This window comes from Amphibalanus amphitrite, unplaced genomic scaffold (genome assembly GCF_019059575.1).
Source record: "Amphibalanus amphitrite isolate SeventyFive unplaced genomic scaffold, NRLGWU_Aamphi_draft 000533F_arrow, whole genome shotgun sequence".
Classification (NCBI taxonomy): domain Eukaryota; kingdom Metazoa; phylum Arthropoda; class Thecostraca; order Balanomorpha; family Balanidae; genus Amphibalanus; species Amphibalanus amphitrite.
The window spans coordinates 71,732-90,346 of NW_024882027.1; the positions used below are offsets into that span (position 1 = coordinate 71,732).

The 18,615-nt window shown below is 51.3% G+C and overlaps 3 protein-coding genes across 7 annotated transcripts in view; 1 reads left to right on the forward strand and 2 right to left on the reverse strand.

Moving 5' to 3' along the window:
• Nucleotides 1-646: 646 nt before the first annotated feature.
• Nucleotides 647-18,615, reverse strand: part of LOC122393394 (DNA replication complex GINS protein PSF1-like) — a 76,757-nt gene continuing 58,788 nt past the window's right edge. For all 5 annotated transcript variants that reach the window (XM_043389346.1, XM_043389344.1, XM_043389345.1 and 2 more), the window contains exons 6-7: nucleotides 8,476-8,589; nucleotides 647-1,473 (exon numbers count right to left, since the gene is read on the reverse strand). In XM_043389346.1, the coding sequence (XP_043245281.1) occupies nucleotides 1,330-1,473; nucleotides 8,476-8,589 (258 nt within the window). In that variant the 3' untranslated portion in view covers nucleotides 647-1,329. The remainder of the gene's footprint in view (nucleotides 1,474-8,475; nucleotides 8,590-18,615) is intronic.
• LOC122393391 lies at nucleotides 13,100-15,710 on the forward strand. Its single transcript, XM_043389340.1, has 3 exons — nucleotides 13,100-13,231; nucleotides 13,821-13,971; nucleotides 14,455-15,710. Exons 1-3 carry the CDS (start codon nucleotides 13,163-13,165, stop codon nucleotides 15,615-15,617), a joined length of 1,383 nt encoding a protein of 460 aa, XP_043245275.1. The 5' UTR covers nucleotides 13,100-13,162; the 3' UTR covers nucleotides 15,618-15,710.
• Nucleotides 15,975-18,188, reverse strand: LOC122393392. Its single transcript, XM_043389341.1, has 2 exons — nucleotides 17,776-18,188; nucleotides 15,975-17,416 (listed from the first exon to the last, which is right to left on the reverse strand). Exons 1-2 carry the CDS (start codon nucleotides 18,058-18,060, stop codon nucleotides 16,724-16,726), a joined length of 978 nt encoding a protein of 325 aa, XP_043245276.1. The 5' UTR covers nucleotides 18,061-18,188; the 3' UTR covers nucleotides 15,975-16,723.

The following is an 18,615-nucleotide window of genomic DNA, read 5'->3' on the forward strand; positions in this document are numbered from 1 at the left end:
CAGGGACAGGCTTGCCCCGTACCATTCACAGCCGGCATAAACTGGTCCTGAGTCACATCAGTCTTGAGCGGACAGGAAGCCGTCAGATAAGCAGTGAGTCGCCGGCACGACCAGCAGCCGAGACGATGTGCCGCTGCTACAAGACCTTGAATAGCCATCTCGCTGGAGGACGCTGGGAGTGGGGTCCTCCCAACTTGGGGATTATTAGTACGATTGGTACCGTAGGTAGCTGAAGCTCAAGGCCGCCAAGACTCCGCAGTTCCATAGCTGCGAAAAGAACGATCTTACGTTATCGAAAAAGCAGAGTGGTGGAGAGCAAATAGGCCGAATGATAGAGGATAGCGACAGTCGGGGTCTTCGATCTCGGGTGTGTCTTGCGACCCGCTGCCGGCAGTCGAGTCCACCCGCCTATATTTCTAAGCGCCGGGCCAGCGCCCCGCCAGCCGCCCTTCCGAGAGGGCATCGACCGATGGTCAGCCCGCCTTAAGGTCGACCGGTGGTACCCCTACCTACACTGGGGCCACCGTCACTTCCTCAGTGGATCCAGCGGTGAAGCTACGTGAGGTCTTTCGCGGCACCTTTGTACTTGGAGACTTTAGTTAAGTAGGAGAGCTTTTAGAATATCAATCATATCAAAGAACGAAAATCTGATGACCTCATTTATTGAGACGGTGAGGTGACAATGATACAATGACACATGAGCTTAGCGAAAGCACGGGAAAGATCCCACCATCCGGTATGTCGCATGGAACGCTCCCTCTTCATGAACAATGTCTTATCCTCCCACGCAGTACAAGAGCAATGTGCCCCGCATTTGCGTGAAATCATCCCTCTCCACTCCCATTTCGCTAAACCGTCGATGGCAGGCCCACAACATGGTGACATCACTGCATCCGGCACACACGTCTGACATCACAGGGTGACGTCAACCACTCTGTCAGCCAATCGGCGACCTCAGATCCGGGCTGCGACGTCACTGGATGAGGTCACGCACAGGTCTCTGCACGAGAAGGGCGCGAGCTTAGTGTGAAGGGCCCACTATCAGTCACGCCACCCACCGTTTAGTGTGTACTGTATAACCTTTACTGTGGCGAGATTGTGGGGTTCGCCCACACAACGGAAGCCCTCACAGTCTGTGAACCTCTAATCACCTCTGAGCCACTCAATAGCCCTTTGCGTTGTTAGTCATCCTCATGTAGCAGACACTAGCCCGATCAAGCAGAGACGAGCAGAGAATACGCGGGCCTATCAGTGAACCAGATGTTCAAGTACCCTTCACACAAGCCATGTCAGTGAGCCAGGTGCTTCGGTATCCCTGGCGCAAGCCGGTCAGTGGACCAGGTGCTGGAGAACGCCCTGCCGCACCAGGTGCTGGCACTGGGAGCGAGGCAGAAAGTGTATCGAGTTCTTCTTCAGCAGCATGACGTCGCCGTCCTCGGTCTCAAACTCTCCGTAATCCTCCATACAGCGCACCTGGCGACAACAATTCGGTTATCGGGGTCAGAGCACGAGTCGTAGGGGCATGCGGGTCAGATCGTGAGGTCAAGTCGGGCCAAGTCATAAGTTCGACCCAGACAACGCAAAAATTACTGTCAGATGACGGTTCAATGGGTGAGGCCGAGTCAGCCCATGGGGCAAGTCACAGTCATGTAGGTCAGGTCAGGACATGAGGTCAGTTCATTGCGAATGCCGTGTTAGTCAACACGAAAGCATGTCGTGAGCCTGGTGTTTACGGCGATAACCATCGTATTTTCATATGCTTACCATACCAGAACAGACATAGAAAGGCAATCAGCGCTAAGCCGTTACAGCACACTCGTGTCTTGTCTGGCTGAATATGCTCGATAGTGACAGTAAAATTTAGCTGTGTGGTTCCCCTCCCTCAAGAAAAACGAGGATTGCCAGGGCAAGGCGATTTCTGATATTTATTTGCATCGTATCTCAAGCATATCTATTCATACGTGACCACTGACCAGCGCTCCACCAGAGCACAGGCACGACCCCAGTGTCCAGTTTTGACGGACCAAATGACCCGGGCTTCCCACCTTGGCGCCCAGGCTCCGGACGAATTAGAACACACTAGAACAGTACAATACCTCCGTTACATAATCACGACATGTTGCCTTGGGAAGCACCGAATGACGCATAATCTGGACCTACAGAGAAATACCATGTTCGTTCACAACATCCGCTTCTTACGGCGCGTCTCCGGACGTGGGGGATCCGGGATCAGGGCACTGGCCGCGGGTCTGTCCAGCGTCCCCGCCTACGCCGCCCTCCCGGCAGCAGCTCGATGGGGCCGAGGGGACCCCCAGGCAGAGGCGGGGTGACTAGACATCCGGCATCTTCACGGAGCTGGTCGGACGCTCACGCTCTGAACTACATCAGCGATACCCGACTCATGATAATGAATCAACTCGACGCCGATACGCAGATGCAATGTGTTCAGGTGGGTCACCAACTGACACACAAGTGTGACCTGACTTGACATGTTTATCGTTTATGCAATAGTCTACGGGCACTGCGCACTGCGCAGTCCATGCAATATTTGCGTCACTGGCGTCCCAAGGCGTTGTTCATCGACGACTCATGCCACCGTTCCCTAGCCTGGTGACTCCCGACACAGCTCCACGCTTGCAGGGACTCCGGGATTTGTAAGAGTCGTTAACCCACGTCACACTTTGGCCCCATTGGCCCAACACGCAGTCGCACAATCCCCGGCTGCGTCGTTACCACTGGAAAACGGGGAATGAGCCAGGAGGGAGAGGTGCGCATTGCGGGGAGCCCCGGGCCGTCGGGGCTTTGTCTGAAGATCTCCTCAGGCACAGAGGTGTAGCGCGTCAGGGTAGTCCCACCGCGCTGTAGGGGGGAGCGGAGAAGTAAATGACGACGGAATATACCTCCGCTAGTTGCGCGTGTTATACTAAGACTGAGCCCTAATCGCGCCCCACAGCGTCAGGGTGAGGGACGACCACATCAAAGGACACAGCTCAGCAGCCAGGTCACCGAAATCGGCTGGCATTGAATGTGCATCAGCTAACGCCTAACGTTGAACACGACCATCGCACACCGACACCGACAACAGGCCATGCCCACCGAAACTTTCAGACGCGAACAGGGAGAGTCGTGGCCCTAGCCCGTCTCTCACCAGTGCAGTGTATCGAACCGCTGTCTGATTCGTTGCTCCGAATAGTCAACGAAAGCCCCAGACATTAACCGGTATGGGCCACTGGAACTGCATCACATCCCGTACACTGCCATTGGGCACTGGAAAACCGACAAAACTGATGGTCGCTTGTTATTTCTGTCCATGCCCTGATAATGGCAAAAATTATCTTCATGGAAGTTGGTTAGGACTAAATATTTGCAACTGATACACTACATTACTGAATTAAAACATATTTATCAGTCAAGATGTAACTTTTCTCTCCGTCTGCTACTACACATTGCACAGTAGTGGGTAAACATCACGAAATCCACCAGCAAACTTTCGTGCCACGCGACTTGTGAAAACGACACCAAACGAAGCTCACAAACGACTCGCGGTAAAATCCAGCAGGCACGGCAGAAAAAAGGCCAGTCGACGATTCTCCTGATAGCAACCACCGTCCCTGGCATGTGAGACATTTTTCTCTTGTCACGAAAATGAAAAGTTGCTCCCGTTCAATGTTTCCCTGTCCCGAGTTGGAGCAACGATAAATTAGTAGCGACGTGCAGCTGTTCAATTCGCTGCTGTTGACTCTGCAATCATGCAGCGCAACATAAGCGCGGTCAGACGAAATAGATACGTAAGCTGCAAGCGCCCACACCTTGGCGACGTTTATTTGTACATTCTCACTGCAAGCAACGATGAGAGAACACACTGTAATGTTCCCGAAACAGTGTCCAGATAACTGATAATGCGAATTACACCCGGAACTGAAGGAGATGCTAACGCAACACAGGCAATCGCGTGTCGTTCAGCATCCTGAACAAGGGAGTTTCCAGACGTCGTTTACAATTCAGGATTAGAGCGCCATCTCGCCGGTCCTTGGCCGAGGTCCTGTACCTTTCCACTTCAGGCCGGTTCATATGGAAACATGCCGACAGCCTTGACCAGCGTTATTTCCAGGTCGGACTACTCAGCTATGCGGAATTTACCTCTCGCGGGTGGCCTGCTCTCGGCATAGCCCAAACTGAGAGGAGAGATCCTTCCGCCAGACAAGTCATGGAGATGATCTGGAAAACTGGACCAGGGCCGACGAGCCGCGGGCTGGCCCGGCGCCGCGGCTTACAGACGGTAATCCCAGTCGCACCCCCCCCGTTAATGTACACACATGTCACGTGCTGCGGCCGTCTGCAGCGACCCCCCCCCTCACTCACTGAGAGGACTAACAGCGCTGCGCGCATGGCCTGGCCAGGACTGGTAAGTCGCGCCACCCCCATCAATCGGTCAGTTGAGCGGGCCGCCAGGTCACCCATTCTATAACTCGGCAAGTGGAACAGGACGGCAGATCGGGGTCACCCCTTCCCATATAGGTCAGTGGAGCCACGCGAACGACAATCAGGTAAAATTCCCCTTTGCAAGGCAGCAAAGTCGGTAGAGGCTGCAAATAACTGCGGTACACCCGTGACCGACCATCCTATTTTTGGAGGTGAGCAAACTCGTCCCCGGGCTCCATTTGTTCCACACATTTCCCGACCACCGTATTATTTGTGGCCGGCAGTCGTCCCGCGAGCGTCCCCCGCTCCCGGCGGAAGCACCATCACCGGCACCATAATGAACATGCTTGCTGGTGTGAATGGCACAAGCCGAGCATAATATAATTACGCCAATGGTAATTACCCCATGGAAACTGCATTGAGCAGAATGGGTTTGAAATAATCATAATTTGTATGCGCTTATCGTCCATGAATGTATAAATATATTCAAATGTAATGAATAAATGAAGTATGTACCATACAAATCTACTGCCTATGCCAACAGCTAATTATACGAAGGTAACATCGCGGCATGACCGTCTCAAAGACGAAAAGGCTAGAACAAGAACACCGAAAGCGTATCATCAGTTCCACGGCCACCGCCGTTTGCTATATACCATTGCAATGCGACCGTCTCTGTTCCATACTATAGCGTGGCGACTGTCGCTAAAGAGCGTCTCCACAATCTGTCTTTGTAACGATTGTCTCTGTGCTGTGTAATAGCCTCGCGACGGTCTCTGTGCGCCACCAGAGCGTCGCCATTGTCACCGAGCGCCGTCAGGACCGCATCGGGCCGCCCTCCACCAGGAAAATGTGTCTACTTTGTAGCGTGCGCGGCTGCGACCGGCGACCACAGGGACTTCCCTGCCGCCGGCCGACGACCGTCCAACAAGGGCCGACCGACGCGGACTAGACAACACTGCAGACAGAAATGGAGGGAGGGCCGCCCAGCGCGGTGGGACGGGGGGGAAGGGTAGCCCAGGAGCGGCGGGAAGGGCGGGAGGGGGGGGGGACTGCAGCTCCGCAGCATGGCTGGTGCGGGGGTCGTTGGCGGCGCTGCAACCGCAGACCCAACATGGTGGGTCTCACATGGATTCCCTCAAGGGATGTTTACGGGATGCCACTCAATACTAAGAACAACGAGCACCGCGACGGAAGAGATACACGCACCAAAAGATCATCAGTAGAACGCGCTGCACCTTTGTATTGCATGAAGTTCAGTTATCTCGCATTTGGCCATCTATCAACTATGGGGTCACTCTTGACTGTCCCTGTGCAGTACCAGAGCTACCGACCCGTTCTAGTTGCAGCGACGGTCGCCTTGAGCGCACCAAATCATGTTTTCCGTTACAGCTTTGCCCTTATATCAACACCGCTGCATCACTTACGACATTTGTTTGTTTATTGAGGTTACAGGCGCACTGACTGCATGCCATTTAAACGTTCACACTGTCTGTGAGCCAACAGGGCAGGCGTGGCGGCAGCGACCATACCAGTCCTAGCCACCGGCAGCAGTGGCAATGGGCCGCCCCGGCAGGCGATTTATCATGCACTCGATGGAGCCTCGGCGAGACGGCGACCCTGAATCACCGGGCGCGGAGTTCACGAGAGACACTCGGCCGCACCGTATATGGCTGTGAGCAATGCGGAACGACACTAGCACGGCTCGGCTAGGTGACAAGGAGCAGGCTCGGCTTGGTAAGGGTTGAGGAAGGGGATGGGGGTGACATGGGAACTGGGGAGAGACGGCCCCGCTGCGCGACAAGAGACGTTGGACGGCAAGACGCCACGGCGGCACAGGGGTCAAGGGACTGCTGGCAGACACAAGAAGCCACGAGGACGGCACATGGAGCAATGACATGACACATGGAGCAATGTGATGACACTTCGAGCCATGGGACGACAAAGTGACACTCCAAGACATGGAAATATCCCGGCGATCACAGAGGGAGACCCCGGTACTTCCTCCGCGGCATGGGAGCGATATTACGACGCTCAGCGCCGTAGCGGTAGCCGGCCGCTGCGCCCCGGCCGGCGCGCGGCGGTGTTTGACCAGCCAGGTGGAGGGAGATTGGCGGCGCCGAGCGTTGGCCCGGGGAGTTACCAACTCTCCGCAGGGAGTTACCAACTCTCTGCAGGGAGTTACCAACGTTCTGCGACATAGTAACAAGCTGTCGACCGACGCAATATTCGAGCTCAGAGCGTCAGCAGCGCAGGAGGAAAAAGCTTAAGACGCAGTTTCATCTGTCAGAAATTATGTGGTACTTCTTACAACGCAGAGGGGATATCACCGCTTCCTTTTACGAAATTGGCTTGGTATTAGACCGCTAGTTTATTCCAAGTGGTTACTACCGTTAAGAAGATGCATCCTTATACCTCAGAAGATGCGTAAGAGGTTTTGAGCAGGGTGTTCCCTCGCAGCTTGATCTGCTAGATCTCTTATCTCCTATATTAACTTTTTTGCAATTTCCTCTCAAAATGAGGAGTGAAAAGCGATATTAAAGCCTACCTTGGGTGCGCAATTTTTTTTTTTCAAAACGGCTGTATTTTATGAGTGATGAAAGAATCATCACCTGCCATTCGTCAAATTAGTAACCACTTTGTAACCGTAAAAAGAAAAAGCAGCACTAGCCTATGTATTATCGTCAAATTAGTAACCACTTTGTAACCGTAAAAAGAAAAAGCAACACTAGCCTATGTATTAGTTACAGCATGCCTGATTATGCGACAGACAAATAGCAACTTAAAAATGAAATGGAAGGGACGTTAGCACAGATCGGTATTCTTAAATACTTCACAATTCAAACACACAGATATGGCAAAGCCATTTTTCATCCACAATAAATCAATTCGGCCGTGAACAATCATCAAATACGCAGTGGCGAGCCAATACCAGTAGAATCCAGACGAGCTGGGGGCATATGGCGCAGCCGCTGCGAGTTGCTGCGAAAACTACCGAGGGACTTTCCCGGCGATATTCATGGCTCGGCCGCCGCCCCGACCCGGAGCGGTGGCTCAATAACTGAGCTGGGGTCTCATCTGCGCTAATGGTAGAGCGAAGGAGGCAGTGCGCCCCGCGCGAGTCCCGCCTTCATAGTCGGAAAGACTGACAGAATGGGAGCAGCGCGTGGTTTATGGATCGTACCTGCGCAAACGGCTGGGGTATCGGATCAGACAATCACTGCAGGCTATCGCAGGGTGTTCCCGCATAAGGAATGACGGTCAAGTAAGAGGCACAGCTCTCCTCTCGGGGGGCAGTCGGGTCAAATCATGCCTGGGTCTAGCCTAACCTTAGAGTGGAGTGAATGATATTAGGAAACATTTGGTTAAGTTAGCTGTCACTGTTAGTTAATAAAACATATTTTGTTCGGATCATATCTTGAAGTAGTTAGGTCAGTTTGATGGAGCAATTATACATTTACTAACACCACAATCATTATTTTTCAAATGGCTTGAACAGCAAAGAATGCTTCTTTGTATAAAACTATGCCCGGATGCGGCCGAGCCCCCTGGGCAGGTCGGGTGACTCCCCAACTATCACGGGGAACTCCGTGAACGATATTCTGGGCCGGTGAGTTGATGAGTTGACGACCGATATAGCACCCGACCACCGGAGCACGCTCGCCGGCGGTGGTACACCGAAACACAATCCAGACACCAGGGTCTATCTTGGTCGCCAACCGGTGTTATGACCGGCTCAAATGACACCTATTTTTGACCCATGAAAATTTCAGACTCATCATCCAGGAACTTTTTACTCCTCGTGATACTCATTTCAAACAGAAAAAAAACTGATGGCGAATCGTGATACGCTCTAAACCAGTCTTCTAAACGGCCGTCCCAGCCTCTATTCTAACGTCCAGTCTCTAACCTGCTAGTCTCTATTTCGTCTTCATTCTGTTTGCCAACAGCGCTGGTCTGATCCAGAGTCCCCTACCCGTTTGGTTGACCCCAACGCTCCAGACTTGAATACCACCCTCTCAGCCCCTCACCACCTCCGGAGACGGAACCAACCTCGATGTAAAGCTGTTTGGGCGGCTTCAGGTCATCGGTCAGATTCAGGCCGGTCTCGCCGATGGAACGCATGTAGCCAGCCAGAGAGCGGCTGTACTCGGCGAACCAGCTCACCTGCCGGAGGTCAGAGGTCACGCGGGTCAGTCGCAGCCGAGGTCAGATCACATGGGTTTATGTATGCTGGAGGTCGAGGGTCGGGTCACAATGGTCAGCTACAGGTGAGGTTAGATCACACGCAGTGGCTTCAGCCGAGGTCAGCTCACAGGTACAGGTCACATGTAGGTCCGAGGTCAAGTGGGCCAAGTCTAGCCGAGATCAGGTCGCACACATCGGTTTTAGCTTAGGTCAGAGGTCACAGGTAAAAGGTCAGAGGTGAAGAAAGTCACACCTTCAGTCATGTGAAATGCCTAATGCGATCCAGCACAAAAAGTCCCATAATCGGGAATGTCAACTCAATTCGTTTAGGGTTTGAACTCAACATGGCTTCATAATCGAGAAAACCTGAAGCTTCGGTTTCTTCACTGCGCGTCGTCGTCTTCGTCTTATACCATCATTGTTTTTCCCGATGCATCCCAAAACAGCAAAATGCGCCTTCCGCCTCTACTCGCCAACCGTGTGTTTTGAATGAAGGCCACGTGCTATTGTTGTGACAGTCCGAAGGTGTGAGACGAGCAAACGTCAACAAATACAAAAATGACTCAGCCGCCCCGACACGTGTCTGGACTGGATTCGCGATGCATGAGCTGTTCGCCATGAGTCAGAGACGTCAGAACAGGTTAGGGGCCAATTCACACCTAAACATTGCCGTAAATGGTCTGCGGTCACTCCCTATCATCTGACCAGGATTTATGGTAACAGAATCAGTGGCCCCAGTACTGACCGACCGGAGGGGTTCAGTGCTCGCGAAAAGACGTAGGGTCACCTCTGAGGGGCCAATGACGACAAACAATAATAAAAGCATTAACATTGAGACGTATCAGTGTCCCCAAAACAGCATACCAACGAGGTGGTAAACCCAGTTGGAATACCTGACGTCTCCCTCGCAAAGTACCACAGCGTGCAGATTACGATTAACTCCCGACATGGAGCGTGTTCTATAGCCGCTCCAGCAAGCAAAACATGGATGCACGATCAGTGTTTTTCAGTGGTAAGGTGATCACATCAGCTATATCATAAATGGACTCGTATCGCGTGACAAAATAGCCACATTTATTCACTTGGGACTATGCCTAGAAGTTCCCTATGTAAACAATACCGTACGTTTATAATGGCGAATGTTCCGTAATCATTTACGTCCAATGGGGAGCCCCCTCAGTGATTAATGGATATTCGCAGTTGATGAACAATGAACATGTCATGAATCATCAATAAAACGAACACCATTGCCACCAGCCCACCAGCGCGGGACGAACAAGGCTTGAGCTTCGAGTGTCTTCCTTACCGGCACTGCGGTTTGCTGTAAATCATTCAAACATTTTTTAGGTGATTTCGGGATCCTCGAGTCATTCAATTAGTACCTATAGTATGGTGCCTTTGCACCTGAGCTGTTGCTATAAATAGGACGAGTTTTTAATTTCGGCTAAATCACATATCTTCGATTAAAACGTCCTCCAGTTCCGCTCCGTAGTGCTTTGACGAGACTTATCAGTGTAAGTCAGCGAACGTCAAAATGCATGGTATCCATATACTTTGCCTCGTTAAATATTCCCAGATTGCAGTGAGTTGAGTGCTAGTGTCCATCCACTGAACATGGTTGGGTATTTCAATAAAGTGGAAATCCAAACGTCCTACGGGTCAACGGACCAGTCAGTTTCCATTGCAGCTGCTCACCCTGTCGGCTGAAGGTTTCATTGGGTTTATTAGAGGTTTGTGTTTAATTTGCTGTTTTCCGGAATGGTTTCGACAGACGAAACGACTCGAACCCGTGTACTAACGACCAAAGGTTGATGACACACCACTAAAACGGCCTGCATACGAGGATATACCGTATTGAGGGCACCATAAAAAGAACTACAAGGAACCCCTGTGCGGAACGAGTATCTTATTTGCGTTACGCTAAGGAGCTGGTTGAGACTACATAGAGCGCCAGACGTTTGGTAGTCAACTCGTTGGCGGCGGACCCGGTGAGAAAGACTGGCAAGCAGTGCTTCTATCGCGTTTTCTTACTGATTTGAGGCAAACAGTCTCAAGGTAGTTCTAAGTTTTCTAACAATGCAATATAAGAATAACGGTATGTAAACATCAAGAGTCCTAAGCCAATGCAAAGTGCAGTGGCCAGGCACAGCACTGCAGCTAGAACCAGTATAAGTGGCACTCATTGTGCGATAGGTTGGGACGTCACACACCGACAGCCGATAACCTTTTATGGCTCGTAACGTTTGATTTCAGGGCTCGACAGTACAAGGTTACGATAACACGTTATCTTCCGTTAACTGTAACGCCTTCAGACTGCGCTCCGTCGTCCCGTTGGCTGATAATCGGCCGTCCGTCCCTCTCGTTCCGTTTCTTACGGCCTATGAGAGGGACAGTCGACATGTGAGGATAAAAAAAAAAAAAAATCAAGGAAGGGAACTGCTTAACGCGGTACTTCGCTCTCCAATCTCCTCTCGCTGGTAGACTCTTCTGCGCGCGGCAGTCACGCACGGACTGGCGAGCGTAGCGCCGTCCCGTCCTTACCCCTCCCCCAGTCCTCGCCTCCCTTAGGATAGCGACGCGCCGCCAGCGTCGCCCGCGGCGGCCCGCCTCGGCCCCGCTGCGCCGCGGCGGCCCGCCTCGGCCCCGCTGCGCCGCGGCGGCCGCCGCCGCGGCCCGGGCGTCGCGGGTGCGGCTGAGAGGGCCGTCTCACAGTCTCCTGGCGTACCGTTAACGAACATATAACACGTTATCTTCCGTTAACTGTAACGCCTTCAGACTGCGCTCCGTCGTCCCGTTGGCTGATAATCGGCCGTCCGTCCCTCTCGTTCCGTTTCTTACGCCAATCACGCCCGACAGGACAGAATGTAAATGTGTATTGATGAGTGACACGTCACAGGCGGAAACCGGTGATTGTTTCGGGGCCGCGGCTGGGGTCCCGCAAATAGTCAGTTAGTCCGGGGGGCACAGGGTCCGGCCTGACATGAGCGGTGGGCTGCAGGCGCCGGAACCGGGGGAGGTCGCCTCGGGACAGGCTGTCCGCCGGCCCGTTGTCGGCCGTCGGCACGTATGCCACTGACAAAACACAGGCGTGACATGCGGTGACGAACAGTAAATGTCGCAACAGTGCCATGATACGGGCGTCCCCGGACCACCCGCGCGAGACACACCCGACCACTCCCATGTTGTCCGAAAACACTCGCACCCGCTGAGCGGACCATTCTGCGCCCCACAACACCAGGGAGACCAAGATGGGGATTAGCTCGATCCAGGTCATAGACGGGGAGCCACTGTCGGTGGTGCCGGCAGGCCAAGGTGAGAGCCACCACCGTTGACCTGAGCAGGCCCCGGTGCCCCACCTCGAGCTGTCCGTGTGGAGTATGATATCCACCGTACGGTCGTCCGGGTTGAGCAGTGGGAACGTCCCAGACCACCGCGGGAGGTACTCTGCCCACCACCGCAGGTCGGCCTGGGCGGCGGCCGTCAGTCGCACCCGATGGAGCGGGGCTGTCACAGAACAGGCCAGCTGGAGCAGGCGTCGCGTAAAGGCCCGACCCGGCGGCACACATTTGCTGGCATGTACGAGACGCCCGACCACAGAAAGCAGTTGGCGTTTGGTGCACTTCTGGCGTGAAAGGAGGTCACCGATGGTGGTGCGCAGCTCGAGAAGCTTCTCAGGGGGTAAGCCCACCGTCATGGCGTCTGTGTCGATCGAGACCCCGAGCAGTGTGAGCGCGGTGGAGGGCGGGACACTTTTCCCGGCTGCTAGCGGCACTCTCAGCTCGGCACACACGTCTTTGACGGCCCGATACGCTTTGTGTGCGTCGCTGGTCCCAGGAGGGGCCACCAGCCAGAAATCGTCCAGATAATGCCGAACTGCCGCGGCTCCCGCGCGCTGCTGGAATAGGGCTACAAGGCATTCGGCGAAGTCATTAAAAATGCGGGGCGAGCTCCGACTGCCGAAGCTCAAGGCGGTCTGATAGTAATAGCTGTTCTGCCACTGGAACCCCAGTAGACGCCACTGGTCGGGCCGCACCGGGATCAGTTTGAAAGCCGCCTGAATGTCGACCTTGGCGAGCAGTGCGCCCCGGCCGCCCAGCGCGAATATCAGCCGAAACGCCTCGTCTATTGCTGTGTAGGACAGCCGGAACTGCGCTGCGTCAATGCCGTCGTTCACACTGCTGCCGGCGGGCTGCGACAGGTCTAGAATGGGGCGTTCCACGAGAAGCTCATATAGATGTCGCTGCTAGTCAAAGCCTCAAAGTTTTTTTGCGCAGATGTTCCAAATGCGGCGCAGTCTTATCGTGTTCATTTTTACTTTTTTGTACTGGAGCTGCTCTCAGTTGCCATTGTAAGCGAATCAGGTTCATGGAAATGATGGCTGACTGACGCTGGGAAGAAATTTCGAATATAATGCGTATGTCTTTCGAACTTGAATCTGAGTAGAGTTTGGAGTCGGGTTTATCGGATTGTGATTGAGCTTGTTGTAAAGACGATCGGAAGCGTTAGATAGAAGCGTTAGAAGGCCTTGGATAAAATAAAGAAGCCTGCAAACATGGTTGGCTGCTGTGTTCCTGGATGCAGTAGCACTGTTGGAGGGCACAAAATACCACGTGAAGAGAAGGTGAGAAAAGTGAATAACCCGGTTACCACACGTCATATAACATATTCAATGTTTTTATGTCCAAATGGCAAGGTGGACTTGAAATTTTGTCAGAGGTTTTAGCTCATCAAATGCATCAGTCATGTACATGGGGGGATAATGTGGCATGACCCAGACCACAACATAGATGATGCTAGGCCACACCGAGATGTTCCTCGCCACACTGACACCAACTTTTGAAACCATTCTCCACCAAGGGCTATGTGTACAAGAAATTGGCATATGTTTGCTACTGATACAGCCTGAAGGGCATACCTATCATGGATTGATCATGTGTAGTATATCATGTCGGCCGCCTGCCATTTAAGTATGCCATTGCTGAAACTCCTTTTGAACTTTCCACAGCCTTTTGGCTTAAAGATGTCTCACTGAGGCCGTAATGTCTGTTTTCACATGCAACTTGCACATTCTTATAAATTGGTCTTGATACCCTGACCTGGAAATGTATTAACATGCTTGCTTGCACAAGTAATGCAAATGTAAAGCTATTTCTTCAGATCTCACATAAAGACATTGCCACATTTTACATGACTGTTTTTACCCACCACAGCTCCGCAAGACCTGGTTGGTGAAGATCAGGAGAGAAGGTTCAAAACGAGGATCTGTGTGGAAACCTTCAGCATCATCTGTAGTTTGTCGAAAACACTTCACACCGAATGATTATATGGAGCCATCCTGGACATCCAAGATGGCAGGAATTGGTAAGTAAATAAATTGTCAACAAAAAACAATTTTCATTCAAAAACAATTTGTCATCTAAGCATGGGATTTCAAATCTGCCACTCACTTTCAACATTTGCTACAGGTACCCATGTTTGCTTTTTCATGTTGATGAATCCGTATTTTCACTTATCACTTTTTATGTTTCGCTTATTATGTGAAGAAATGTAACTTAACATGTGATCCAGCATAAGCAATCCTACACTAGCCTTGCCTCAGTAGGTACCTATTCTTTCTTTTTAAAATGCAAATCAGGGCACAATTCATTTGAGAACAAAGACATCCATAATCAGTAACTTCATAGATTGTTAAGGAATGCAACACAATTCAATATAAAATATCACGCCAAGGTCAATAAATAGCAATTCTTTGCCAGGTAGTTTATACCTATTAACATTTCACCTTTGATATTGTGTTCATTTTGATGCATAATCTAACCACAATTCCTCCTGTTTTGCTTTCAGTCAGGAAGCAGCTGAAAAAAGATGCTGTCCCAAGCATTTTCCCATGGACTTCTGCAAAGAATAAGGTAGAAGTGCAGAGGAGAGCCAGGAGCATACAAAGACAGCACACATCTAAACAAGAAGATGTTGCTGAAGAGCCTGATGCAACTCTTGATAGGATAGGCAACTTTGATACAGTTGAGGAAGTTGTTGCTGAGAATGACTACCATGAAAATGCTGAAGTCGCTGATGAGTCTGCACCTCAACCTGAGCGTGCTGATAAATCCGTGCAAGCAGAGCAAAGTAGCGTGAACTTCTCAGTAGACCGCTTCAGTAACAATGACAAGGCCATCAAGTTCTATACCGGGTTTGAGAGCTTCGAACACTTCCAGATCGTATTTGACTGCCTGGGTCCGGCAGCGCATAGGCTTCAATATTACCCGGATGGCTCTGCTTGCACGGTGATCCCTCCTCTAGACTGTTTCTTCATTACACTGGTAAAGTTAAAGAGAAACAAAGAACTTTTTGAACTGAGCATGATGTATGACGTGTCAGTCTCGCTGATATCCAACATAGTCATCACATGGGTGAACTTTATGTATCGCGAGTTTCTGGACATGGGACTAGGTTGTGGGTTCGGGGCGGGCCGCAGCGAGGATTCAGGGATCACAAAGGTGATTATAGACTGTACAGAGGTAGCAACTGTGAAGCCTGGAAACGTGATCGCGCAGCAGGCCACGTATAGTACGTACAAATCTACAAACACCATGAAGACACTAGTGGCAATAACACCCTCGGGTATCGTAACTCACGTTTCCCAGACATATGGTGGAAGCACCAGCGATAATGCGATAGTGCAGGAAAGCGGCTTGTTGGAGAGCCTCGGGCCGGGAGCGGAGGTCATTGCTGACCGTGGATTCACTGATCGCTGCCTCGCCGAGTCTAGATCTGTGAAGCTTGTGACCCCAGCCTCGATGAAGGGTAGAGGACAGTTACCGCCTAGCGAAAGAGCCGCATCGGGGGCCCTGTCATCTCGACGCATACACGTGGAACGTGTTATTGGGTTAGCCAAGACTTACGCTATTCTACGTGGTCGGATGTGTGTATCCCAGGTTAAGCTAAGCACGGAAATAGTGTACATCTGCTTCATGCTCGCCAACTTCCGAAGGAATATAGTGAAGTAAGCGTACCACACTCCAGCGAGTCGAGAGGTTCTGAATGTCCTAGTGTATACCTATGTATGTCTCTGACTTACTATGTTCCGACAGATCAATGAATACACGTCTCATATTACATCAATTTTTGCAGTTTTCAGAAACGTGTAATACAGGGACGCATACAGGCGCGTGTAGTAACAGAGTTGAGCCGAATCTCAAATACCAGGCAGCCGCTATTACCCTTGTTGCTGTTACTCGCGGGTGTGAGATCAACGATGTACCGTAACTTAATTGTCCATGTACATTTGTAAAGAGCATTGTTGCGTTTTGATAACCAATGACCGTGCAATCAATTCCTATGAAACGACATAAAACAAAGGAGCGTTCAGGGAATGCTCAATGTATTGTGACACATTACAGCACAGGGAAAATATACATGACCACCGAACACAACACAAACAGGGATATCCCTTTTTTAACCAATACACCTTGCATTGAGGGTCATTTTCACGACGAGAGCAATGAACAGAGCAAACGACACTTCACAGAGACGCGGAAGTCCAGCTGAAGAAGAATAGGCACGGCGCGTCAAGTCACAGTTTTTGACGAGCCAATGCATCTTCACAGTTAACACGGATTATGTACCCGACACCGCCCAGTGCCCTTCACAGATCACGGTAAGACACGCTCCCCGGTCGGGGCGCACCTTCATACATAAGCATGTCTAGATATGCCGGACCCCAGCCCGTCACACACGTGGCTGAGACAAGATCGCTGGCCCCCGCCCGCGCCGCCTCGCACCTCAGTGCGACTTTCCACGCGAGGCGGCGCCCCCTGACCACCGGCCAGTCCCGCGGGCCAAAGGCGGTCCGCGCGACAGGCCGGCGGCCCGGCCTGCCCTGCTTATGCAGGGGGGCCGGGCACGGGTTAGCCCGGATGGGGTAAGGCGGGGGCCACGGATCAAACGAGGCGAACAGGGATGTACCTATTACTATTAAAGCATGTACCAACACTTTGTGTACGAAAATGTTTCACTTTCTTTGCCCTTTTGGTGATTGATACACAAGTTTGACATTCAAACGGGCACGCTGCAAGCACAGACAGAGCGCTAAACGGGAGCGCGCATGCGATGCTTAAAAGTAAGTAAGAGCCAGCTCCTCATCTATGTCCATGGATGATGGCTTCGTTATCCCAAGTTTAGCAGACAGAATTGCTGGCACCATATAGGTGTCGTAGAAGGATGCCAGTTTGGGCAGAGCTACGTTGCGGAAAGTTGCTGTATCAGCAGGGACACTGATGATCTTTGTATCAACTTTTGTGCACACTACAAAGTCACACTCGACTTTGTCGGTGCAAAACATCTGCGTTTGGACTTGCCACCAGTATGGGGACGACCGCTTGAGCATGAGAGCTCCTTCTTTGATCTCGATATGCGAGTAGTTCGAGGGCGATATAGCACTTTTCCTTATACTATAGGGACACTTTACCTCGATCACTTTATCGCCCACAATGCCATCGGGCGATGCTGCGAGGGCTCTTAGCTCTGGATGTATGACGAGCCCGCTCTTCATCACCCCACACCCAGTGAGTTCCTCGTACCGTTTGATTGCTTGGGGCTCGAAATTTCGTCCCCACGTTGTCGCCGCAAACCGTGGAGCTCCTGTTCCCGCGACCAGGGTCGCAGCCAGCTGGTGAGGGTCGCGGGTTTTCATGTTGATAATCGTCGAGACATTCGACGCTGTGATCCGCAGGCTTCGCTCTGCGTGCCACAGTTTGCTGGTCGTCTGACCTCTGGTGTGCTGCTCGACTGCGCCGACATCAGTATCCTGCCAACGAAAAATTCAACTCAGTGTCAGTGAGCTGATTTTTTGTCTTTCCTTCCTGTCATATGGGGCAGGTACATGTGTACATATGTACCTACATTCGTTTCCTGCGTGATAAACACACTTTTGAAACAAACAGAGACTTTTCAAGAAAATACTTAATTGAGTGGTCAAAATCCAGCATTTGTTGTTGGCTTATGTTGTATATGGAAAAAGGCTATGTTTTTTTCTTATTCCAGGCAACAGAATAGTAATAAAGATATTTTGCATATCAGTTGTCATATGTCTTTGAACAAGCAATAACAACGAACAATACAATATTCAATGGTGACTATCAATAAACTAAACCTAGGCCTTATTACCTTCAGCTGCCTGAAGAGCCACTGGATGTCGAGCGGAACATCAAGATAATCATGGTCTAGCATGATTGCCTCCCAGTTGGCTTTGTCATCAAAACCTTGCATGATCGCCATTTGTGGCCCAGACTTGTTGGCATGGTAATTCAACAGCAGAGATCTCAGCCTGGCTTGTTTCTCCGCCTTTGGCACGTTTCTGTCATGCTCTTGTCGTGGGTCGAATACAAATTCTCCAGAACCACTTGCATGATGTTCATCACTTGAGGATGCCTGAGACACATTTAGTGGCATATCTCTTGAGGACAGTGCGCACGGAGCCACTCTCACCCTCTTTGGCTCATGCCACTTTTGCTGTTTTTGAGTCACACTTTTCCGCACCAAAACTTCCCCTGTCCTGCCTGCATGTTCAATGGCATAGAGCACAGTTGCAACATGTTTGCACGTAGCATGAGGCCCTGCACCTGCAGGACACTCACAGTGGCAAAACTCAACTGAGCCACCATGCAGACGGACATATGCATAGTATGTCACAGTCTTCGACATTTCTGCATGGACATGTGCACGGAAAAAGTCTGCCTCACCATTGCCTGCATGAAGTAGGGACAGAAGGAACATCTCATGAAGCATCTTGTACCCAGCCTGATTTTCCACTTTCATTCGGCTCACTGACTGACTGTGTGAAGCAAAGAAAAAGCTGATTTCTACATTTGTCAGACTTTCCTGCTGATTTCCATCATACATCTTGAAATCAGTAGATTGAGGCCAAGCAGCTGAGTCAGCCCGTGTCGGATCATTTTCCTGGTTGGTTTCTCATTCACCAGGGACGTAAGACGCAGAGTCCAAAGT